The 23,508-nt window shown below is 41.0% G+C and overlaps 1 protein-coding gene across 2 annotated transcripts; it reads left to right on the forward strand.

Moving 5' to 3' along the window:
- Positions 1 to 8,604: 8,604 nt before the first annotated feature.
- naa20 (N-alpha-acetyltransferase 20, NatB catalytic subunit) lies at positions 8,605 to 21,792 on the forward strand. Of its 2 annotated transcripts, none has more exons than XM_087991612.1 (6): positions 8,605 to 8,735; positions 14,933 to 14,957; positions 16,156 to 16,246; positions 19,989 to 20,124; positions 20,218 to 20,363; positions 20,776 to 21,792. In XM_087991612.1, exons 1-6 carry the CDS (start codon positions 8,683 to 8,685, stop codon positions 20,859 to 20,861), a joined length of 537 nt encoding a protein of 178 aa, XP_087847738.1. In that variant the 5' UTR covers positions 8,605 to 8,682; the 3' UTR covers positions 20,862 to 21,792. The 2 variants fall into 2 exon arrangements, with proteins under 2 accessions (XP_087847738.1, XP_043552459.1); XM_043696524.2 differs by lacking the exon at positions 8,605 to 8,735 and adding an exon at positions 11,821 to 11,864.
- Positions 21,793 to 23,508: the final 1,716 nt, after the last annotated feature.

A 23,508-nucleotide genomic window follows, 5' to 3' on the forward strand; every position in this document is an offset into this window, starting at 1 on the left:
TCCAAATGCCTTTTTAAATGCTGTTAATGTACCTGCCTCAACCACTTCTGCTGGCAGCTCATTCTATATGTGTACCACCATCTATGTAAAAAAGTTACCCCTCAGTTTCCCTTTTATTATTTTCCCTCTAACCTTAAACTGATGCCCTCTAGTCCTTGATTCCCCAACCGTGGGAAAAATACTGAGTGCATTTACCTTATACATACCTCTCATGGTCTTATACCCCTCTATAAGGTCCCCCCGAGTCTCCTACAGTCTGAAGAAATAAGTCATAATTTGTCCAACCCCTTCCTATAACTCAGACCATTGAGTCCTGGCAACATCCTTGTAAATTTCTTCTGCACTCTTTCTAGTTTAATAACACCTTTCCTATAACAAGGTGACCAAAACTGAACACAATACTCCAAGTGTGGCCTCATCAACTCTTGTACAACTGCAACATAACCTCCCAACTTCTATACTCAGGGCCCTGACTAAAGTCAGTGTGCCAAAAGCTGTCTTGACTACCTTATCTACCTGTGACTCCACTTTCAGAGAACCATGCACTCGAACTCCAAGATCCATCTGTTCCACTACACTCCTTAAGGCCTTACCATTCACCATGGAACTCCTGCCTTGATTTGACTTTCCAAAATGCAAGACCTCACATATCTATGTTATACTCCATTTGCCATTCTTTAGCCCACTTCCCCAGCTGATTAAGTTCCTGTTGCAATTTCTGATAACCTTCCTCACTGTCCACGATACCACATATTTTAGTGTCATCTGCAAACTTACTAATCGTGCCTTGTACATTCTCATCCAAATCCTAACACAGATGTTAGGCTTACTGCTCTATAATTCCCAGGTTTTTCTTTGCAGTCCTTCTTCAATAAGGGTACAATATTCACTACCCTCCAGTCTTCTAGGACCACACCTGTGGCTAACGATGATGCAAACGTATCAGCTAGGTCTCCTGCAATTTCTGCTCTTGCAGTGTTCTTAGATATAGCTGGTCAGCATCAGGAGATTTATCCACCTTCATACATTCTAACACATCCAACACCCTCCTATACTGTGATATGGACCCAAGATATCATCGCTAACTTTCCCAAGTTCCCAAGTCTTCATGTCTTTCTCTACAGCAAACAGAGGAGAATTATTCATTGAGGACCTCTTTCGTTTCCTGCAATTCTACACGCACATGTCAACTTTGAACCTTGAGGGGCCCTAATCTCTCTCTAGTTATTCTTTTTACTTTAATATATTTAAAGAACCTCTCTAAATTCACCCTAATCTTCTCAGCCAAGGCCATCTCGTGTCCCCTTTTCACTCTCTGGATTCCCTTCTTCAGTACACATTTGTTCCAGGTATCCAAGATGGAGATCTGGAAGAGTAAGGGGTGAGCTGGAGTCTCTCTGGCTTTCATGTCAGGAAGTCTTGGGATCTGATTTCTACTCGGCAGATGTAAGAATAGTACAGGGCATATGAATGAGGTGAGATTAGTAGTGAGGTTAATAATCTCTATTAAAAAGCCTCTCGCCACTTACTAGAGAGAATCTCATCTCAACAAATGTGACTCATTGCTCCTGACATTGAGAAAGGCAACACTTGATCCTAATGTAATTCTCCTGAATTTCTCATCATAGTGCATAGTGTTCAGGAGCTATATTCATGGCCCTTGGTTTAGATGCTTCCATCTTCTTCAATAGTGGACACCTCTCTCATCAGTGTTCAGAACTTCCTCTAGGTGTCTGATGTCCTGATCCCTTAGACAGATAGATGTTGGCTGCAAACGTAATGTGGGGAAGTTCATTTGTGAAGTGGATAAAATGTGTCAATGTCAGAACTGAGCCCTGAGGTGGATTAAGTGAGGTCTGCAGATGCTGGAGATCAGAGCTGAAAATGTGTTGCTGGAAAAGCGCAGCAGGTTAGGCAGCATCCAGGGAACAGGAGAATCGACGTTTCGGGCATAAGCCCTTTCCTGAAGAAGGGCTTATGCCCGAAACGTCGATTCTCCTGTTCCCTGGATGCTGCCTGACCTGCTGCGCTTTTCCAGCAACACATTTTCAGCCCTGAGGTGGATTGTTTTTCCAGGAGCTCCAGGAATGTTTTCCTTTGGATGCTGATGCCCTCTGAGCAGAAGATCCCCGGTCCATGGTCACCTTTGAATAGGACCAATGACAATTGGTTGAATAGGTTTGGAGACCATTCTCAATGCAGGTGCTGACTTTTGAGCATTTGATCACAGCAACTACAATTTATCTTTAAACCTGCTTGATAACATTCTGGATTAACGCAATGGTGAGGGCACTCCCTTTTAGGATAAGCCTCTTAAGTAATCTGTCTATATAAATTGACAGAGAGATGGAGCTGTGACTAAATGGAAGTTGTCTTTTTCTCATATTTTGGCAAGGCCAATACCTTTGATATGCATTACCACAAAGACAAGTGTGGAGTGCAGGAAATAGATAAAAGGAAGTTTGTCCCATTCAATTTGTTATGATCCCAGCTGATGGTAATGCTTGACAAGTCAGATTTCAGTGTGAAACCTGGCTTGATATTATTACACCTCACCAGGGTAATGTGCTGGAAATCGAGCCCCAGGAATTTTAGTGTCACATCAAAACTTAATGATTTTCAAAGTCATGTAAAACTCTTCAATTTACCTATCTTTTAGACTTAGGTTGACAGAAAGTACAAACAAGGTTTCTGTACTTAACAAACATTCAAAGTTTGTGCGAAGATTTGTAGCTCGGGTGCTCGTTGTTGTGGTTCTGTTCGCCGAGCTGGAAGTTTTTGTTGCAAACGTTTCGTCCCCTGGCTAGGCGACATCAACAGTGCTTGGGAGCCTCCTGCGAAGCGCTTCTTTGATGTTTCCTCCGGTGTTTATAGTGGTCTGTCCCTGCCGCTTCCGGTTGTCAGTTTCAGCTTGTCCGCTGTAGTGGTTGGTATATTGGGTCCAGGTCGATGTGTTTGTTGATGGAGTTTGTGGATGAATGCCATGCCTCTAGGAGTTCCCTGGCTGTTCTCTGTCTGGCTTGCCCTATGATAGTAGTGTTGTCCCAGTCGAATTCAGAGAAACAATAGCCACAGACGTACAGAACAGAAAACAGGACGCTAAACCTATCAACAAAGATGGCATACTTAAACTACTGGACTTGTGCCTCACAACACACTTCACATTCAACAACCAGATATACGAACAAATCAACGGAACACCCATGGGATCACCAATCTCGGGACTCATAGCAGAGGTAGTTATGCAAAGGTTAGAACAAACAGTCCTACCACAAATTCAACCCAAACTCTGGGTCAGATATGTCGATGACACGTTTGTAATCATTAAAAACACGGAAATAGAAAAAACACACCGGATCATCAACGCCACACTCACAGGAATCCGATTCACGAGAGAAGAAGAAAAGGATAGCCAACTCCCATTCCTAGACGTGATGGTACAGAGAACACCGAACGGAGAATTCACCACAAAGGTATACAGGAAAGCCACACACACAGACCAAGTCCTAAACTATGAAAGTAACCACCCCAACACACACAAACGAAGCTGCATCAGGACACTATTCAAAAGGGCCACAACACACTGCAGTACACAAGAACTGCAAAAAGAAGAAGAGGAACACCTATACAAGGTATTCGCCAAAAACGGATACCCGCGCAACTTCATCAACAGATGCCAAAGAGAAAGACCACGGAACAAAAACATACCACAACCAAAAGGACTAGCCACACTACCATACATCAGGAGCATCTCAGAACTGACAGCCAGACTACTACGACCCCTAGGACTCATAACGGCACACAAACCAACAGCCACGCTCAGACAACAACTCACCAGAACGAAGGACCCGATACCCAACATGAGCAAAACTAATGTAGTGTACAAAATACCATGCAAGGACTGCACAAAACACTATATAGGACAAACAGGAAGACAGCTAACAATCCGCATACATGAACATCAACTAGCCACGAAACGACACGACCAGCTATCCTTAGTAGCCACACACGCAGACAACAAGCAACATGAATTCGACTGGGACAACACTACTATCATAGGGCAAGCCAGACAGAGAACAGCCAGGGAATTCCTAGAAGCATGGCATTCATCCACAAACTCCATCAACAAACACATCGATCTGGACCCAATATACCAACCACTACAGCGGACAGCTGAAACTGACAACCGGAAGCGGCAGGGACAGACCACTATAAACACCGGAGGAAACATCAAAGAAGCGCTTCGCAGGAGGCTCCCAAGCACTGATGATGTCGCCTAGCCAGGGGACGAAACGTTTGCAACAAAAAATTCCAGCTCGGCGAACAGAACCACAACAACTTAACAAACATTCCTATTTATTACAAAGATGTGGATTCTAGCTACAGTTGACCAGTTATGAACTGTCAACTCTAACCCCTTTATAACTAGCCTCCTGTACACCCATGCAGGGCAAAAAACAGCTGTGGTGGCTGGAGGAAAAGACTGGGAAGGCAGCTCAATAGTCCCTGTCTTTGGAGTTCACTGCATAGGTCCTTTGGGCTCCTCAGGATGTGCTGTTTCTTTATTTTCCTATTCCAGATGTTCTCACTGGTGACTAGTCCAAAGACCAATCAGCTGCTTGTTGGTGGACAAAGCTCGATTCATATGCATCCCTTAGTTTCAGTTCATCTGCAAATCCTCCCCATCTCTGTTGTTTGGGTGTACAGCACGTATAATGAGATATTTTAAAAATGTATTCATAGGATGTGGTCATTGTTGGCTAGGCCAGCTATTTATTGCTCAACAGTAATTGCTTAGAAGGTAATTAAGAGTCAACCAGATCGCTGTGGGTCTGGAGTCACATGTAGGCCTTGTATCTTCTCCCAAAGGGCATTTATGAACCAGATGGAGTTTTCTGACAAGCACTGATGGTTTCATTTTCATCATTCAACTTTCCATATCTAAATTCCATCACTTGCCATGGCTGGATTTGAACCTGGATGCCCAGATCATTGGCTAGGTCTCTGGATTCAGTCCAGCTATAATACCACTAGGCTGTCTTCTCCTCCATGGAGAAAGTGAAGTCTGCAGATGCTGGTGATTGGAGAGTGTGTTGCTGGAAAAGCTCAGCAGGTCAGGCATCCGAAGAGCAGGAGAATCGACGTTTCAGGCCAGATCCTGATGAAGGGCTTCTTATTTTTTAAAAACAGTACAGCAATCCTTCAAAATCTTTTGATTTTCAAAAGTGTTATTTTCCCCTTTCAGTCCACAAACAAAAATGCTGAAAAATAAAAAAGATATGGTTATTACAAATCAGTTTATTGTTACTATTTGTTTACCATGATGGTCAGTTACTGAATATAATAATTAGAGCTGCCAATGTGCTTGTTACAAAAGAACATCATTTATTACAAACAAGATGGAAAAAAGGTCTTATACTACATAAGAACTATTTGAAACAATCTTATTATCAATATCAGAAATAAACGTTCCGTCCTTTATCATCAGCAAAGTAAAAGATGCTCAAGCATCAGTAAAGAGTCACCCTTTTTTCATTTTAAAGTTCCTTGTTCAATGGGAATGAATCCAGTAGATTTCCTGCTGGCAAACTCCTACATTCATAATAACATCTTCTTTACATGTCTTTTCATGAGCCCTTTAGCAAGTGACCTTTAGTTAATTCCTTGAACTCATGCATTCAACAGCCTTGCGACTATACCTTCCTCTCTGACATCTTAAAATGTTGTGTTTCTAGAGATTTCTCTTACAACCTCCTAAGCTACTCAGGACCTTTTTTTCCTGTCCCAAATGCTTTGGAGGATGACAACTACTGTACTACTGTTCTTACCAATCTTTTTTTTCTCTGAAATATCTGTGTGTATGTCTCTGAAAGAAACCTGTACTGTACACTGACTGACCTTCTGGGTGGTTCTGTCTCTCTTTCTAAAAGAAAATTTGTTTCTGCCTCTGTTTCAGCCTCTTGACTCTGTTTCACTATTTAATTAGATCATAACTGATCTGTACCTCAACTCTACTTGCCTGCCTTTGATCGCTATCCCGTGATCCCTTTAATCCTTAACAAAGAAAAACGGTCTTGAAACATCCAGTTGATCTAGGACATCTGAGAAAGGAACTCCAGAATTCCATATACTTTGTGAAACAAATGCTTTTTGATTTTACTGCTGACTGGCCTGGCTGTAATTTTAAAATTTATTCATGGGATATGGGCGTTGCTGGATCTGCCAGCATTTTATACTCATCCCTAATTGCCCCTGAGAGGGTGGCAGTGAGATGCAGTCCTGAACCTCTGCAGTTCATTTTTGTAGATACACCCACCATAGGGAGGTTTGATGCTCCAGGATGTTTTTTATCTGGTGACAGTGAAGGGACAGCAATACATTTTCAAGTCAGGATGGTGATCTTGGGTGACGTATTCCCATGTATCTGCTGGCCTTGTCCTTCTACAAGTGAGTGATTATGGATTTGGAAGAGTACTGTCTGAGGAATTATGGTGAATTTCTGCAGATTAAGTTCTTGTCTTCTGGAGTCCCACATGGAATTGACTGGAGCCCTGGAAAAAAGATTCAAATTGCCAATCGTTTGGAAGGAAGTCTTTCAAGATTACTAGATGGGTTCATTTAAACTCTGTGTAGAATTGCTGTTTGGGGAACACAGCACTATGTGCATATAGCAATTTGATCCTCGGCCTCTGAACTGTATTAAAGATTGATTCAGTGCTTCTGCTCCACTCACACCTCCGCCCTCCCCATTTCTCAACCATCAACCCTCATTATTGAGCAGGGATCCTAGGCCACAAAATGAGGACAATAATGTTGTCACTCTCCTAATCGCCTGCATACTCTGTGATTGCAAAGTCCCCCTTGGGAGCTAACATAAACCATGGGCTTCTGTGTGATCAGAAGAAATAATTCATTTTCATTGCAAGGATTACTATTCAGCATACTCTTAAATTGAAAGGCTTTCCCCAAGGGATATTAATCCAAATAAATATTACTCCAAAGAAATCTAACTTGCAATATAAACATTTATTTATTGAATAACAGTAAATATAACAATATAACCACTGAAAAGCTTTTTGTCTTACACTGATGACACAACAAAAACCAATTTCAAAAGAAACAACAATTTATGCAATATGGAAAACGGGATGCTAATTAACATGTTGTTACAGAGATTACGTGCCTTCATAGAATCCCTACAGTGTGGAAACAGGTCATTTGGCCCAACAGGTCCACACTGACCTTCCAAGAAGTAACCCACACAGACCTATTTCCTAACCCTACATTTCCCCTGACTAATGCACCTAACCTAACCTAGACATCTCTGAACACTATGGGCAATTTAGCCAATTCATCTAGCGTGCACATCTTTGGGCGGAGGGAAGCCCACACAGATGTGGGGAGGATGTGCAAACTCCACACAGACAGCTGCCTGAGACTGGAATCAAACCTAGGTGCCTAGTGCTGTGATGCAGCAGTGCTAACCACGAAGTCACCATACCTTGACTAATCAAAGTGCATTTGTCAAACAGTCAGCACCCTGTTTCTCAAAAGGTATCAATTATATTTCCTTCTGAAATTTATTATTTTTGTGTCTGTCCTGACCAGTGCAAGTAAAAAGATTCAATACTTAGTCTCTTTTCTCAACAATACTCAAGTTCTGAACTTTCTGATGATTAAAACAAGATAATGTAAAGTTATAGTACTTGCTTTCTTTTCTCAACCTCAGCTGAGATTAGCAGTGCATACAAATGATTCGAAGTGCGGATTACTTGGAATTCTTATCAATTTTCTTCAGCTGTTATGTGACAAGTGTACACAGGACAATTTTTAAAAGACATTCATAATCCTTGATAAATGGTGCCCTCTCGTGTTGGTAACTTTGGTTCATGCTTTATGAATGCTCAACTGGTTAGTGTTTTCTATGCTAATGTCATGGAGGCATGAGGGGCCAGACTTTGGAGTTAAGGGTGATGGCTGCAGGGTTTTGTATGTTAAAAGTATTTTAATACATTCGTGGGAGCAGGGAAATTTTGGCTAGTTAGTATTTTATTGCCATACGTCTAGTTATAGAGTCATAGAGGTATGCAGGACAAAACAGGGGGCGGGGCTGAGGACTGGGTGGGCGGGGCCGGTGGTGGGGCGGGGCCGGCCTTGTGGACGGAGTGGGCGGGAATAGGAGGCGGGGCTGAGACCGGCCGGTGGGCTGGATGCGCGGGCGACCGTGTTTTGTGAGGGCGGGGCTATCGCGAGGGCGGGCCTGGGCCAAGGGCGGGGCGGGGCGGGGGAATTGGGTGGGTTTGGGGGAAGGGCTGTATGGCGGCGGTGCTGGTGGCCGGGGCGTGGTTGTTGATTCGGTCCAGAAGCTGAGGGGCGGGAAGTGGGCGGGGTTGTAGTGGGGTGCTGGAGGTGGAGCTTGTGTGTGTGGAGGATGGGGGCGTTGCCATCGCGTGGGGGGGCTGAGTGGCGATGGAGCGGAGCGTGGCTGGAGTCGGGGCGGTACTGGCGCGGTGATTGGAGCGCACAGGCGCGTGGATGTGGAGTGGGCGGGGTCAGGACTCTGACCGTTAGCGGGGTGCCTTCGTGACCCATTCTGGGGCCGGACGTTACGTCGCTGGCGTGCTGCGTCAGTTCCGCTTGTATCCCGAGGAAAGGGGAGAGGCTGGGACGCGCGCTGCGGAAATGACCACGTTACGTGCGTTTTGTTGTGATGACCTCTTTCGCTTCAACAACATGTGAGCAAACTGCAGGATGGCAGGAATGTTGCTCTTCTTAGGGCTCAAAGGATTAAATTGTTCAGGGAGAAAGCGGGAACAGGAGACTGAGTTGGATGACCATATTGAATGACAGCGTAGGCTGGGAGAGCCGAGTGGCCTACTCCTTGCTGCTGTTTTCAATGTTTCTAATGTATGGGGTGAAATATACAGAGCTGAAAAATCGCAGCAGGTCAGGCAGCATCCAAGGAGAAGGAGAATCGACATTTCAGGCATAAGCCCTTCTTCAGGAGGGTGTGCCAAGCAGGCTAAGATAAAAGGTAGGGAGGAGGGACTTGGGGAGGGGACGTTGGGAATGCGATAGGTGGAAGGAGGTTAAGGTGAGGGTGATAGGCCAGAGGGGTGGGGGGGGGGGGCGGGCAGAGAGGTCGGGATGAAGATTGCAGGTCAAAAAGGTGGTGCTGAGTCTGAGGGTTGGGACTGAGACGAGGTGGGGGGAGGGGAAATGAGGAAACTGGAGAAATCTCAGCTCATCCCTTGTGGTTGGAGGGTTCCTACGTGGAAGATGAGGTGCTCTTCCTCCAACCGTCGTGTGGCCATGGTCTGGTGATGGAGGAGGCCAAGGGCCTGCATGTCCTTGGCGGAGTGGGAGGGGGAGTTAGTGTTCAGCCACCGGGCGGTTGGGTTGGTTGGTGCGGGTGTCCCAGAGGTGTTCTCTGAAACATTCCGCAAGTAGGCAGCCGGTCTCCCCAATGTAGAGGAGGCCACATCGGGTGCAGTGGATGCAGTAAATGATGTGTGTGGAGGTGCAGGTGAATTTGTGATGGATATGGAAGGATCCCTTGGGGCCTTGGAGGGAAGTAAGTGGGAGTGGTGTGGGCGCAAGGTTTGCATTTCATGCGGTTGCAGGAGAAGGTGCCGGGAGTGGAGGTTGGGTTGGTGGGGGGTGTGGACCTGACGGAGTCGCGGAGGGAGTGGTCTTTCCGGAACGCTGATAGGGGAGGGGACGGAAATATATCCTTGATGGTGGGGTCTGTTTGGAGGTGGCGGAAATGACGAAGGAAGATATGATGTATTTGGAGGTTGGTGGGGTGGTAGGTGAGGACCAGTGGGGTTCTGTCCTGGTGGTGATTGCAGGGTGGGGTTCAAGGGCGGAGGAGATGTGTGGAGAGCATCGTCAAGCACGTCTGAGGGGAAATTGCAGTCTTTGAAGAAGGAGGCCATCTGGGTTGTTTGGTATTGGAATTGGTCCTCCTGGGAGCAGATATGGTGGAAGCGAAGGAATTGGGAATATGGGATGGTAATTTTACAGGGGGCAGGGTGGGAGGTGGTGTAATCTAGGTAGCTGTGGGAGTCAGTCAGTTTATAGTAAATGTCCATGTTGAGTCGGTCGCCCAAGATAGAAATGGAGAGGTCTAGGAAGGGGAGGGAGGAGTCTGAGATGGTCAAGGTAAATTTGAGGTCGGGATCAAAGGTGTTAGTAAAGTGGATGAACTGTTCAACCACCTCGTGGGAGCACGAGGTAGTGCCGATACAGTCATCGATGTAGCGGAGGACAAGGTGGGGGTGGTACCAGTGTAGCTGCGGAAGATGGACTGTTCCACATATCTGACGAAGTGAAATATACAGGGCCACAAGCGTGATTATAAGGCTATATGGCCTACTTCCTGAAGAAGGGCTTATGCCCGAAACGTCGATTCTCCTGTTCCTTGGATGCTGCCTGACCTGCTGCGCTTTTCCAGCAACACATTTTCAGCTCTGATCTCCAGCATCTGCACCCTCACTTTCTCTCTATATGGCCTACTCTGTCATTCAATGAGATAATGATGTGGCGATGCTGGTATTGGACTGCGGTGGACAAAGTTAAAGTCTCACAACACCAGGTTATAGTTCACATAAACCTGTTTGACTATAGCCTGGTGTTGTGTGGTTTTTAATGATGAGATAATGCTTGACCTGACAATACTCAACGCCATGTTCCTGCATTTCCCTTGCATCCTTAATTCCCTTATTGATTACAAATCTGTCTATCTGAAAATTGATTATACTTACTTTCTATAGCGCTAATGTGCTGAATTGTTAGCAATGGATCAATGAGACAGGGACAATTGGCCTGTCACACTGCCATATTTATCCAATTCCACTCCTGCCCTGTTCTTCACATAGATTTTTTAATATTGCATCTCCAAATATTTTCCATTTCCCTTTTGAAAGATGTTGAATTTGTTTCCACCAATCTTGTCAGTATCAATTTCCAGATTATTATCATGCTATGCATGAAATACTTTTCCTTGCTTTGTCTCTGGATTCTTTTATGAATTGCTTTAAATTTTTGGTCTCTGGTTCCCAAAAATATAAATCTGTTTTCATTAATGCATTACATGATGCAGGATCTTTTAATAGAGAGTGGAATAACATGCAGTAACAATAGATGAAGAAACATCAACAAAGTGAATTGGCATAGTTGATGTGAGAAGTTTGAGTAAGATGACAGAAGCTAGTGAAGTTGGTATGAAGGCTGGTAATGTTGCAGAGGTGTAAACAAGCATTTTGGTGACTGAGCAGATGTGAAGGTTGAACCAAACTTTAAGATTGTACTCAGAATTGTTCGCTTTGAGTGAAAGTCTGAGACAGTGACAAGACCAACATGTGGAAAAAAATGTATAAGGGCCTACTATTAGTGACTGAGTTGACTGTTTGTTTGGCGGGGCATGAAAAATCTTTGGAGTTGAGCTTGTTGCACCACACAAGGCTAGTCCCACAGAACTGGACGTCAGGGCAGGCAATGGAGTGGAACTGCATGATAAATTGCTAGTGCTGTTGAAGGGTAAAACAAAACAAGCTGGCATAGTATGCTGGTCACAATGGAGGTCTTTCCTGGGCCACCATGTGTCCCTTGCCAAGCTAAATTGCCATAGTGTTCAGGGATGTGTAGGCTAGGTGCATTAATCAGGGAGAAATGTAGAGCAATAGGGTAGGGGAATAGGTCTGGGTGGGATACTCTTTTGAGGATCGGTGTGGACTTGTTGGGCCAAATGGCCTATTTCCATACTGTAGGGATTCTATGATGATAATAGAACTAACGAACAGATACAGCAACATATGAGTTTGTTTCTAAATAATGTACAGTAATATTTTGTTACAACCAAGGTGGGTATGTATATAGTATTGTTCTGAAGTTCCACTAGTCTGCGCGAGTGCAATGTACAGTTTGAAAAAGAGTTACCAAATGGCCAAGTTCTGAGGAAGGGTCACTGGACCTGAAATGTTAACTGATTTCTCTCCACAGATGCTGCTTTTCTAGCAATTTCTGCGCGAGTGCAATGTACAGTTTGAAAAAGAGTTACCAAATGGCCAAGTTCTGAGGAAGGGTCACTGGACCTGAAATGTTAACTGATTTCTCTCCACAGATGCTGCTTTTCTAGCAATTTCTTCTGTTTTTGTATCACTACGGCCAATTGTATATATACTAATCTATCTATTTCCAAATTCAAATCTGTCAAATGGATTTCTTTTAATAGATAATGAATCTATTGATTTATTGTAAAGCAATACTTACTCAATAAAAATGCATGTTATTAACACACAGCTTTGAATATGACAGTATGAATCTCTACCCTTCTAAATAGCCTAAAACACATGTATGTACATCCATACATCAGTGAAAGCAAAATTTAAAAAAGGTTCCTCTGCAGACAGCAAATGCACAGAAAAGCTTCAACAAAATAATAGTTAATTGTGGGGAAAAATATAACATGAAGCAATCCAGATGCTGGTGTCCCAGCACATGTAGATGGGTCATAAAGCAGAGACAGTTGTTACTAAACATATACCACCGTACTGAAACAGCTCCTGATGAATTTAAAGGACCCCATGCCAACAACCGCCAGAACGAATGTCATATACAAAATGTCCTGCAAGGACTGCAACAAACATTACATTGGACAAATGGGCAGGAAACTAGCCACAAGGATACATGAGCACCAACTAGCCACCAAAAGACATGACTAACTATCACTAGTATCCATACACACAGATAAAGAGGGACATCAGTTCAACTGGGCAATACATCCATTCTGGGACAGGCAAAACAAAGACACGCATGGGAATTCCTAGAGGCCTCGCATTCAAACTGGAACTCCATTAACATATACATTGCAATGGATCCCATTTACCAACCTCTCAGAAAAAGAACCGGAAGTGATATCACCCACCACAACCGACCAAGACACACATAGCAAGCGGGACAGAACTCTAGCACTTCATCGGAGGCTCACTGATGATGTTACCCAGCATGGTGGCAAAACCTCTGAGAACAAATCTACCACATCAGCAAGTAAATTTACATCCACATATGGTTGTTACTGGGATAATTTCAGAGGCACTTTGTTCAGGAGATGTTAAGACAACATTCTTCAGAAACCTAGGAGAATAGCTGTATCATATTTAACTTTCTAATTGGATTCTCTGAAAATTTTTCAAAACAGGTGGCTGTGTTGGGTGACTAATTTCAGTAGCAGAAAGTGAGGACCGCGGATGCTGGAGATCAGACTCGAAATCTGTGGTGCTGGAAAAGCACAGCCGGTCAGGCAGCATCCGATAAGCAGTACAGGCAACGTTTCGAGCATAAGTGCCTCATTCCTGATGCTATGCTCGAAAGGTCGACTCTCCTGCTCCTGGGATTCTGCCAGAGCGGCTGTGCTTTACCAGCACCACACACTGAGCTAATACCAAATAGCCACAATTTCTTACAAGTATAACCTCAGGAATGTCATTTTTCAGTGAATATGTCCAAACAATAAACTTAAGTCATGATTTCCAGTATGAGCCTTTTTAAAAAAAATCTCAAATATCCTTTCAATCACCATTTAAAAAAAAACTCCATATCTCCTCAGTCTATTAAATGTCACTGCAAACCAATTCCTTTAAACACAACTTTTCAAAATATGTTAACAATGGGAGTGTAAAAATCAAAATGCTTAAGGTACTTGGGCAATTTGTGTTGGGAACTATTCTGTTTCATAAAACTGAATCTGCTCTTATCCTGCAGAAATTACACAACTAATTGCTATACCCTTAAATATGTGTATCCAAGAATACTTTTATTCTGAATACACGGGCACACAGGAATAAGTACAGAATTCTTTCGCTGCAGTACATTGCTGATGTCTAGAATGTGTTACTGTATCTATGCAGAGTAGCCAGGCAATTGAATTAGTTGCATATCATTGACATAGCTTCCCATAATACTCAAAAATACTGTGCTCCTGTTGAAAAATCATGTTATAGTATACAATTAAACTTTCTTCAACTTTTGCGTTTGGTTTTCTTGGAAGGTGAAATCACTAAAGCTGTTCAGAAGTGTCAGCAAGAGATATTGGTTGGTATGAAGCATGCTCCTTCCTTGGATATGTGTGGAATATAATATCAAGTGCCTGTTTTTGAAGATGAGCCCCAATGTGTGAAACTAGGCACTGATGAGAGTGCTGACATGTAAACTGTAACTGGCGGAGTGCCACATCGATCAATTTTGGGGTTTCAAACATTTACAATCTGTATCAAAGAAGGGATCAAATATGTGGTAGTTAAAGTTGCTGATGACATTGAGATGGGGAAATAGATAGATTCTGCAAAGAGATATGGATAAGTGAAGTGAGTTTTCTTTGTAATTCAGAGTATCATTAACCTGTGGAATCCTTTTCTCTGTCTTTAAGGAAAGGTGAGTGAGATTTTAATAGATAGGAGTTGAGGGTTATGGGAAAGACATGGAGTGAAGTTGAGACCACAACCAGATCCGCCATAATCTTATCAAATGGCAGGACAGGTTCGAGGGGGTGAATGCCAGCCTTCATCTCAGTTCATTGTTCCTCTGTGCCCAATCAGGAAGGAAGGAAACTAAAGTGTTTCGAACTTGTAATCCCAGCTGAAGGCCACTTGTGAACCCTACCTAATGCCTGTCAAAATATGTGACCCAGTAGTATTGCTGAACACAATTCATTCATTGCATGATGTTCACAGACCTTACCTTATTGTGTTGAATTGTCTTGAGTTTGTTGACCAAAAGTTTGACCAGAATAATTTGGTTTATTTCAAGATTTATTTATTGATACTGATACCTGTGTGATGAAAGTGTTGTGAGCTTTACTTAGAGCTAATACTGCTTAATATTTAAAATAGGAGACTGAACCTTTTATAATTTGTTTTTCTTCATTTTGCAGAAATTTGGATCCACTAACGGAAACCGTATCCTTGAACCCATCTGTTACCACTTTGGTTTCCTGTGGGGAATTTTGGTTTAATGTAACATGCAGTGCCATTGAGCAGAATACGCTAATCCTTTCTTTTATTTGGTCGTTATTAAGAATTTTTTATGTTCATGTTTAGTTTATTTCTGGTTTCTTAACATAAATAATGTGCTTGATGAGTGATCGGTGGACTCAGAATACTTGTCTTTCTGGTTAGTTGAAATTGTTAAGTCATCATTAGTTGATGTCATAAGTGCTTACAACCTTCAAAAGTTGTGCTATAAAATAACATTTTGCCATTCGGTATAGTTCCTTTCACCTTGTGGTCCAGTGGAACTTTTAAAATTCATTTGACTTTGTGCATTCATACATACTGTATAGCTATAGTTTACCAAAGCATTTCACTCGAGCTTTAGTCGTGGAGAAATTGTACTTGTATGGCATTGTGATTCTTTATTCAGCGTAGAGTTGGTTCCATGACATCTAACCATTTGGGGACAGGGAATGGCAGATTTCTTGAAGTTAAAAGTTCTAGGTTACCATTGAACTTACACTACATTCAGCATTGATTTTTACCATTTCAGAATACAAACTCTTGAAAATACAAGCACCAAACAGCATGTGTTTGGAAGCCATTCCCTGATCTTTGAATTGAATAGCTTGCTAGACCATTTCAGAGCAGAGCTAGCAGTCAGCCTATGGGTCTAAACTCATGTAGGTCAGACTGGTAAAGGTGGCACATTACCCTCTTTAAAGGATATTAGTGAACCAGATTGACAACAACATGGTCACCATTACTGACACAAGTTTTCAATTCCAGATTTAGCAATTGAATTGAAATTCCACCTGCTGCTGTAGTAGAATTTCAAAAAAGTTGCCCCCTTGCATTGACAAGGGTCTCTGGATTAATAGGTCAACGATCTTACTGCTATGTCGCCATCTCTTGTGTGTTGATCTGAGGTAGGGAAACAGGAGCATTTGCTATTTTAGAAATCAGAAAGGAGAGAGACTAGTTTGGACTGAAAAATTGCATTGAAATAGCTTCCTATCACGTATAAAAAGCCTGCGAACTTTAACAAATTTATATTTATGGAATGTATTTTTTTGTATGGTTGATTTATTATAAACTATATTGACTATTATAATTTTACCTTTTATATTAGTTTTTGTGGTTAATTTTCTTAAGTGATTCATAGTATGGAATACCCTTCTACCTACAGTATCTGGCTCATTGGCCGGAATATTTCATTGTTGCAGAGGCGCCTGGAGGAGAGTTAATGGGATACAGTAAGGATCCAGTATCATGTTCGCTAATACGTTGTACACATGCCATATAAAACTTGTTTTCTGATATTAAATGTGCCTTTCAATTAGATTAAATAGTTACATTTTATGCTTACTATGACTTGATTCAAAAATGTAAATCCTAATGTTCTATTTGAACATAATTAATGTGCTGTAATAATGTTGCAGATGCTATTCTTCAAAACCAGCCTTATCTAAACAATTAACTTCAATTGGAGTTATTACCTTATCTCACCTTGGTTGTTTTTAACCTGCAAAGCCTTTATTTCCATTTTCTTTAGTCCAAGGGATCCAGAGTTAAATAGACTTGGCAGACAAATGGATTAACTATTCACTGTCAGATCTGGGTAGACTACTTAAAATATTCGCAGGTCTTGTTCTCCTTTGCCAAAACTGGTTATTCTGCAGTCGCTTTCAAATGCAAAGATACCATTGCTTCTTTTCTCCACTGCCTTCACTGTTTTCTTTCCAAATCCTCTGGGCCAAGTTTCTGCTAATGTTCCCTGTATCCTTAACCCTGAACTTATATGTTTTTTTCTCTCTTCTATTTTCCCTCATGTTCTATCTGAGCTCATTTGTCCACAAGATTCATCTCCTGCTCTTGACCCTATTCCCATCAAATGATGGATTATCATTCTCCCCTCCCTCGCCCAACCTATATCAGGTGAGATTGTTAATGGCTCTTCGTCAATACTGTCTTCCTCTTCAAACTTACCATCATCATCCCCATAAAAAAGCTTTCACTCTCTCCCTCATTGCAGAATTACCTCCCTCATCTCCAGACTTGCTTTCCTGTCTAAAGACCTTGAATATGCTGTTGCCAATCCATATCCATCTTTCCCAGAACCCCATGTTTGAACCTCTGATTAAATTTGAACCCTTGCCGTGGTACTGGCATGGTTCTTCTCTAGTTCAGAAATGACATCCCATGTGAACCGCTCAAGGTGAACTGTATCTCCTTATCCTTCTTGACTTATCTGGATTGACCGAGCACCCTGACTCCTCTCCGCAGTTGTGTCGGACTGCACTTGCCTGCTTTCATTTCCTTTTCCATACATTTCTATCTAGAGAATTGTCTGCAATAGCTTCTCGCTGCCTATATCACTAGTTTCGTCTAAGGATCTGTCTCCTGTTTGTTATCTGCGTGCTGCCCATCAGTGGTATAATCTGAAAACGGTGTGTCAAATTCCACGTATGCTGATGACATCCAGCTGTACCTCGCTATAACATTTCTTTCCCCACTTCTTTCTTTAAATTGTTACACTTGTCCTGTACCCAGTATGGATAACCAGGAGTTTCACCCTTGTAAATATTGGGAAGGCCAAATCCATTATCTTTGGTCTCCAAAACAAACCTCATTCCCTAACTATTGACACCATTCCTCTCCCTGACAGCTTTCTAAGGCTGTTCAAATCTATTTACAATTCTGATAAAAAGCCATCCACCTACATTACTAACTCTGTTTTCTGCTCCATGTGTATCCTGACCTGTTGAGTGTCCCCAGAATTTCTGTTTTTATTTCAAACTGTACACAACCTTGTTATTGTATTTGGCCCAAAAAATGAGCTTCGAACCACATGTCTGTAATACTGTTAAGACTGCTAATTTCCTGCTCTGTAACAACAAACTCTTATCTCAGCTCATCTGCTGCTTAAGGCCTCAACCATGCTATATTATTTCTAGACTTGACTATTCCAGTGTACTAGGCAGATGCTGGAGATTAGAGTAGTGCTGGAAAAGCACAGCAGGTCAGGCAGCATCCGAGGAGCAGGAAAATTGACGTTTTGGGTAAAAGCCCTTCATTCCAGTGTGCTCCTAGTTGTCTTCCAACTTCCATACTGCATAAATCTGGAGTCACATATGACCTTACTGCCTAAAACTCCTAACTAATACCAAGTCTGATCTACCTGTTACCTTGCTGACCAACATTTGTTCCCGGTTAAGCACCGTCTCAATTCTAAAATAGTCGTCTTGGTTTTTAAATCTCTCCACAATTTTGCTACATGTCTAACCTTCAGCCCAATGACATATCCTCCAGTTCTAGACTTCAGCATTCCTGAATGTTAATTGTCCAACAATAGTGGCTGTAATGTTATGTTAATGTGACTTATACTTTCTTCCCTACAATTGATCATTGTATTGTTTAGATATGCCAAATATATTTTGATCTATTTAATGTATTTAGCAGTTATTTCGACTGCACTACATTTCCCTGACACTTTTTTAAAAAAAAGTAAAGAAATTAAAGTTCTCCCAGAACAGAAAATACTCTACTCTAGTAAGAATATCTGCTGTTTGCCAAGTGATATTTGTATATATTCTTCTTGTGCTAACCTAATAGCAGTTAGTCTTTGTCTCCTTCATTATATAAATAACTATGTTTTATATGGAATAATGTTCCTTTCTTTGTGGAATCATCTGAAATGGCCATTAGTGGTGTCAGCAGTAATTTACCAATTATATTCATTTTTATGTCATCAGTCCAGTGACAGCGCACATATTTTAGGGCAAAGTACAAATAAAGGTAGTCATTTGGAATGTTTGAAAAGCTCCCATTTGTTTCAAGAGTGAGAATATGTGGAGCTTTTAAATTGACTGTAGCAGTCTTCTACTTGAAAGACAAACAGTCCTGATGTGACCTGCATTCTGAACAACAGTTAAGTGCTTGACTTCACACAGCAGATACTTAGCAGTAATTAGACTTTTTAGCCTTAAAGTCACACATCTTAATCTTAAAAATTAAGTGAAGTAATTGTCCTAACCTTATAACGTAGCATGTCCTCTAATTTAATAAAAAACATCTGTTAGTATATAGAAATGCTTTGAATTTAGCATGGGAAATTAAAAATGGAAACTAAGTATTTTCCTTTTAAGTGTCATGTAAGGTTTGCTTGCAGCTTTTAGGAAAAGGATCTCTTCGATCTTATCAACCTCTACTTAATGCAAAGCATTTCTCTGCTGTCTAGTTAATAGAAGCACATAACTTTAATCATTTGAACTCACCTGGAAATGTCAATTTCAAATTGTATGCATTCCTCTTGACCAGGTTTGTTTCCATATTACTTTTAATTTGAATGTGAGAACTTTGGGTTGCATTTTATAAAATACTTTTAGTAGAAGCATTTTTCAATGTTTAACTAAATCAAAAGAGAACATTGAATATTTCTACATATATTTGAGTATTAAGAAAGTAGCATAACATCATAGTCTGGGCTCAAATGTCTTCAAATGTAGGTGACTTACTATATTAATTAGCTGATTCAAAGCAGTTAAATTGGCAGGGAAGTATTTCCAAAGTATATTGTCTGGACCCTAATGTTGCTTCTCCTACTTGCATTCACATTCACCTGCACCAGTCTATGGTAGTTACAGTTTTCAACATGGCTCATTAGTCCCAAGCCTGCTGGTGAAATATTTGAAAGGTATCATTATTTCTGAAAAGAAATTGGAAACTGATTCAAATATGTCCATATTGTGTGGAAGGAAAATAGCGAAAACACTGTAGTTGCCCACAGTAAGCTCCTACTAACAGTACTTAGGGTATTGAAGCTTTACTTAGGTTTGCAAAATGTAGAAATTGGATAAAGAGATCTCGTAATGTGAAATGAGACACTAATTTATGAAATACAGTGAGTGAGAGGTTTGTTGGGATCTGAAACTAGTGTAAATTACATTGATGGTGTGTAATGAGAGTTTTAAAAAAGCCATCTAATTTTTTTTTCAGTTATGGGGAAAGCTGAAGGATCAGTGGCAAGAGAGGAATGGCATGGACATGTAACAGCCTTATCTGTAGCCCCAGAGTTTAGACGCTTGGGACTAGCAGCTAAACTAATGGAACTGCTGGAGGAAATATCTGAAAGGTTGATGTTCCTATTTTAACAATTAATTTGATATCAAATATGCATTTTAAATTGTCAGGAACTGATGAACAATTTTAATTTTTTTTATTGTAGAAAAGGTGGATTCTTTGTGGATCTATTTGTACGAGTTTCCAATCAAGTGGCAGTAAACATGTACAAACAACTTGGCTATAGTGTTTACCGGACTGTGATAGAGTATTACTCAGCTAGCAATGGAGAACCAGATGAAGACGCTTATGGTATGCTTATGGATTTGTGAAATATACTTAAAATAGAACACTGGTAACAGTGATAACTGAGAAAGATTAAGTGTAAGAGTTGTGTTGATTATTTTCTGTATTGGTTTAATATTGAGTATGAAAAATCAGGATATATCAGAGTTTCTCTCCAGTGCTTTTCATTTTAGTGAAGTTCTTTTCCATTTTAGTAGTGGGTATTTATCTCACTGAATTACAAATATGCAGAACCCTTGAGTGTTGAAGTGACCAGCGATTATGATTCTTCTGCAAGTGGCAGCCAGTTTTAAAGCACCTTGCAGCTGAGAGAGTGTTTTTATGGTTTGCATTTTTAAGGAATCGTTTTAAGCAACTTTTATGAAGTTGCCTGTTTTTAGTAAGACTTCTCTAATTATGCTTTTCCTTTCTGTAACAGATATGAGAAAAGCCTTATCAAGAGATACAGAGAAGAAATCAATAATACCCCTTCCTCATCCAGTTAGACCTGAAGATATTGAATAACTTTAAGCTGTGGTTGTTGGGCAATGTATAAACCAAAAGTTATATATACTTTTATTGTTTTAATGAGAGAATGCTGAGAAATGTTTCAAGATACTGAATATTTTATTAAAGATAAGAGCATTTGCTATTTGACTGTAAATAGTGCTGACAGTTTCAATACTTTGACTAAACATTGTTATATTTTAAAGAGAAATTTGAGACCAGTATCTCACATTTGGTTTATAGCCCAAGAGCCACAGCTTTATCAGGAAACACTTGAGTTTAGTGTATTTTTTTCCCTAGTTGATAATAGTCCTTTAAATACATTAAGAATGGATGCAAAGCAATCTTATGTGTACTTCATAAATGTTTGTGTAACATTTAAATTGTCAATTTAGTGATATGCAGAATATGTTTGAATACTATTGGCAGCTCCTGTAAAGTCTCAGTACTTCCGGGAAAAGTACCCGAGTTGTCTGTTGGGAATGTTAACAGTGGAGCTTAATTTTAAACACCGGTGTTACATGAAAACACTGTGTATAATGTAATTATATTGTTTTTGTCAACAGGAAAGGTATTCTCTGAAGAACTTGTACTGATAATGTTGGCACTTTACACTCTCAAAACTTCGAGTTCTTTAATGGACTTATAGATTTACTTTTATTTTTTCTGCTATTAACTAGACAGCGCAGCAGTCTGTCTAACAGAAGGTAGCAATTGAATTTTCATTTGCTGTATTCCAGCTTACAACTGGGATGAGAGGGGTGGGGCAAGGGAAGATGAGAGACACCTTCTGACATGTAACAGTGTGGGGAATAGGTTGGGAGGGCGTCACAAGATCGCTTGTTTGAACCAGATAAGGGTTTCTTTAAAAGATTCATATTTGTTCAGTTTTATTGTAACACATGGTGCTGTAATCAATTGTCAAAATAAATGTTTACCTTAAAATTGATATGTGTACAGAATCTGCTTTGGTTTAATGTTATAGTTTTTCCTGAGAATAATTCCAGTTTTATGATGATAAAATCCTGAATCACTGTTTTCCTCAAGGTTCTCTGTTGTGAAACATGCAGCAAGTAGTTAAGGCCAAATGTTAGATTTTATTTTGATACTTATTTGAAACTGCACTGTTTGAACATGTGCCAACGGGAGAAAAAAAAATTGAATGCTTTGATGCGATGAACTTTGCTGCCTCAAACCTTACGTAAGAAGTTTATTTTAATCTCTTGGCATTCATGTCTTTGTAATCTACAGACTTGATTTAATGCATTCCTGTAAGACCACTCTTATTCCACCCTTGGTCAGCATGAGGTTGTCCACCCTCTGTTGCCCATGACCTAATACACACAATCCTGTTCACATTGCCTCCACCATGTTTGCTGACTAACATTGGTTCTCAGTGATTTCCTCCTTGTTTTCAAACATCTCTATGACCTTGCACCCCCTTACCTCTGTAAACTCCTCCAGCTCTATGATCGATCAGAATATCAGAGTTCTTCTATTTCTGGCCTTTTGAGCGTCATTGATTTTAATGGCTCCACAATTGGTGCCTAAGTTGTTTGCTGTGGAATTTTCTCCCAATTCTTTACTTTGTTTTTCTTTGACCAAGCCTTTGGACATAATACCTCCTTTCATGCCTCCATACTATATTTTAAAAAGCTTTCTGGAAATGCCTTGATAGAATATATCACCTTAAAGGCACTATAAATGCAACTTTTAGAAAAAACTCTGACTCATTTTTCTCATGTTGATCAGGATATTGGCATGAAACTTTTGAGGTGGTAGTTGTCGTCCATTATTATTTGGGCACTGTTCTGATAATTTCAGCTTGTACTTGTTGTAATAGTCATCTTCTGTAATTATATATGCAGTCAGGAAGTGTCCTTGACAGACTGAGCTCGTTCATTGTGAGTTCATGCACTGGAGACCATATAGGTTACTGTCCCTCAAACTCAAGTTTGCATATGCTGGACGTGGCCTCTTGATAGGCAGTGTTCTCCATTGGGGTGACTAACAAATGCTGTTTAAGGGAGTGCAGGAACCAAGGTGAGTATCTGGGGAATAGCAGGGATTTTCATGTTGGGGCAATTATATAGCGGGAGGTTCTCAAATATTTATGCCAGTAAGAAGAATAGGGTGGTTATGGTAGGGGATTTTAACTTTCCAAACATAGACTGGGACTGCCATAGTGTTAAGAGTTTAAATGGAGAGGATTTTAAGTGTGTACAAGAAAATTTTCTGATTCAATATGTGGATATACCTACTAGAGAAGATGCAAAACTAGACCTACCCTTGGGAAATAAGGCAGGGCAGGTGACTGAGGTGTCAGTGGGGGAGCACTTTGGGGCCAGCGACCATAATTCTAGTGATGGCAAAGGATAGACAAGACCAAAATTGAAATTCTAAATTAGAGAAAGGCCAATTTTGACGGTATTAGGCAAAACTTTCGATAGCTGATTGGGGGCAGATGTTCACAGGTAAAGGGATGGCTGGAAAATGGGAAGCCTTCAGAAATGAGATAACAAGAATCCAGAGAAAGTATATTCATGTCAGGGTGAAAGGGAAGGCTGGTAGGTATAGGGAATGCTGGATGACTAAAGAAATGGAGGGTTTGGTTAAGAAAAAGAAGGAAGCATATGTCAGGTATAGACAGGATAGATCAAGTGAA

Source organism: Chiloscyllium plagiosum, unplaced genomic scaffold (genome assembly GCF_037043375.1).
Source record: "Chiloscyllium plagiosum isolate Xiang-an unplaced genomic scaffold, Cpla_swu_hap1 HiC_scaffold_10, whole genome shotgun sequence".
Classification (NCBI taxonomy): Eukaryota; Metazoa; Chordata; class Chondrichthyes; order Orectolobiformes; family Hemiscylliidae; genus Chiloscyllium; species Chiloscyllium plagiosum.

Coding starts and splice junctions, on each gene's coding strand:
- naa20 (XM_087991612.1), top strand. CDS start 8,683: ATGACCACGTTACGTGCGTTTTGTTGTGATGACCTCTTTCGCTTCAAC. Junction 16,247..19,988: donor AGGAGAGTTAATGGGATACA/GTAAGGATCCAG, acceptor TTTTTTTTTCAG/TTATGGGGAAAGCTGAAGGA. Junction 20,125..20,217: donor CTGGAGGAAATATCTGAAAG/GTTGATGTTCCT, acceptor TTTTTATTGTAG/AAAAGGTGGATTCTTTGTGG.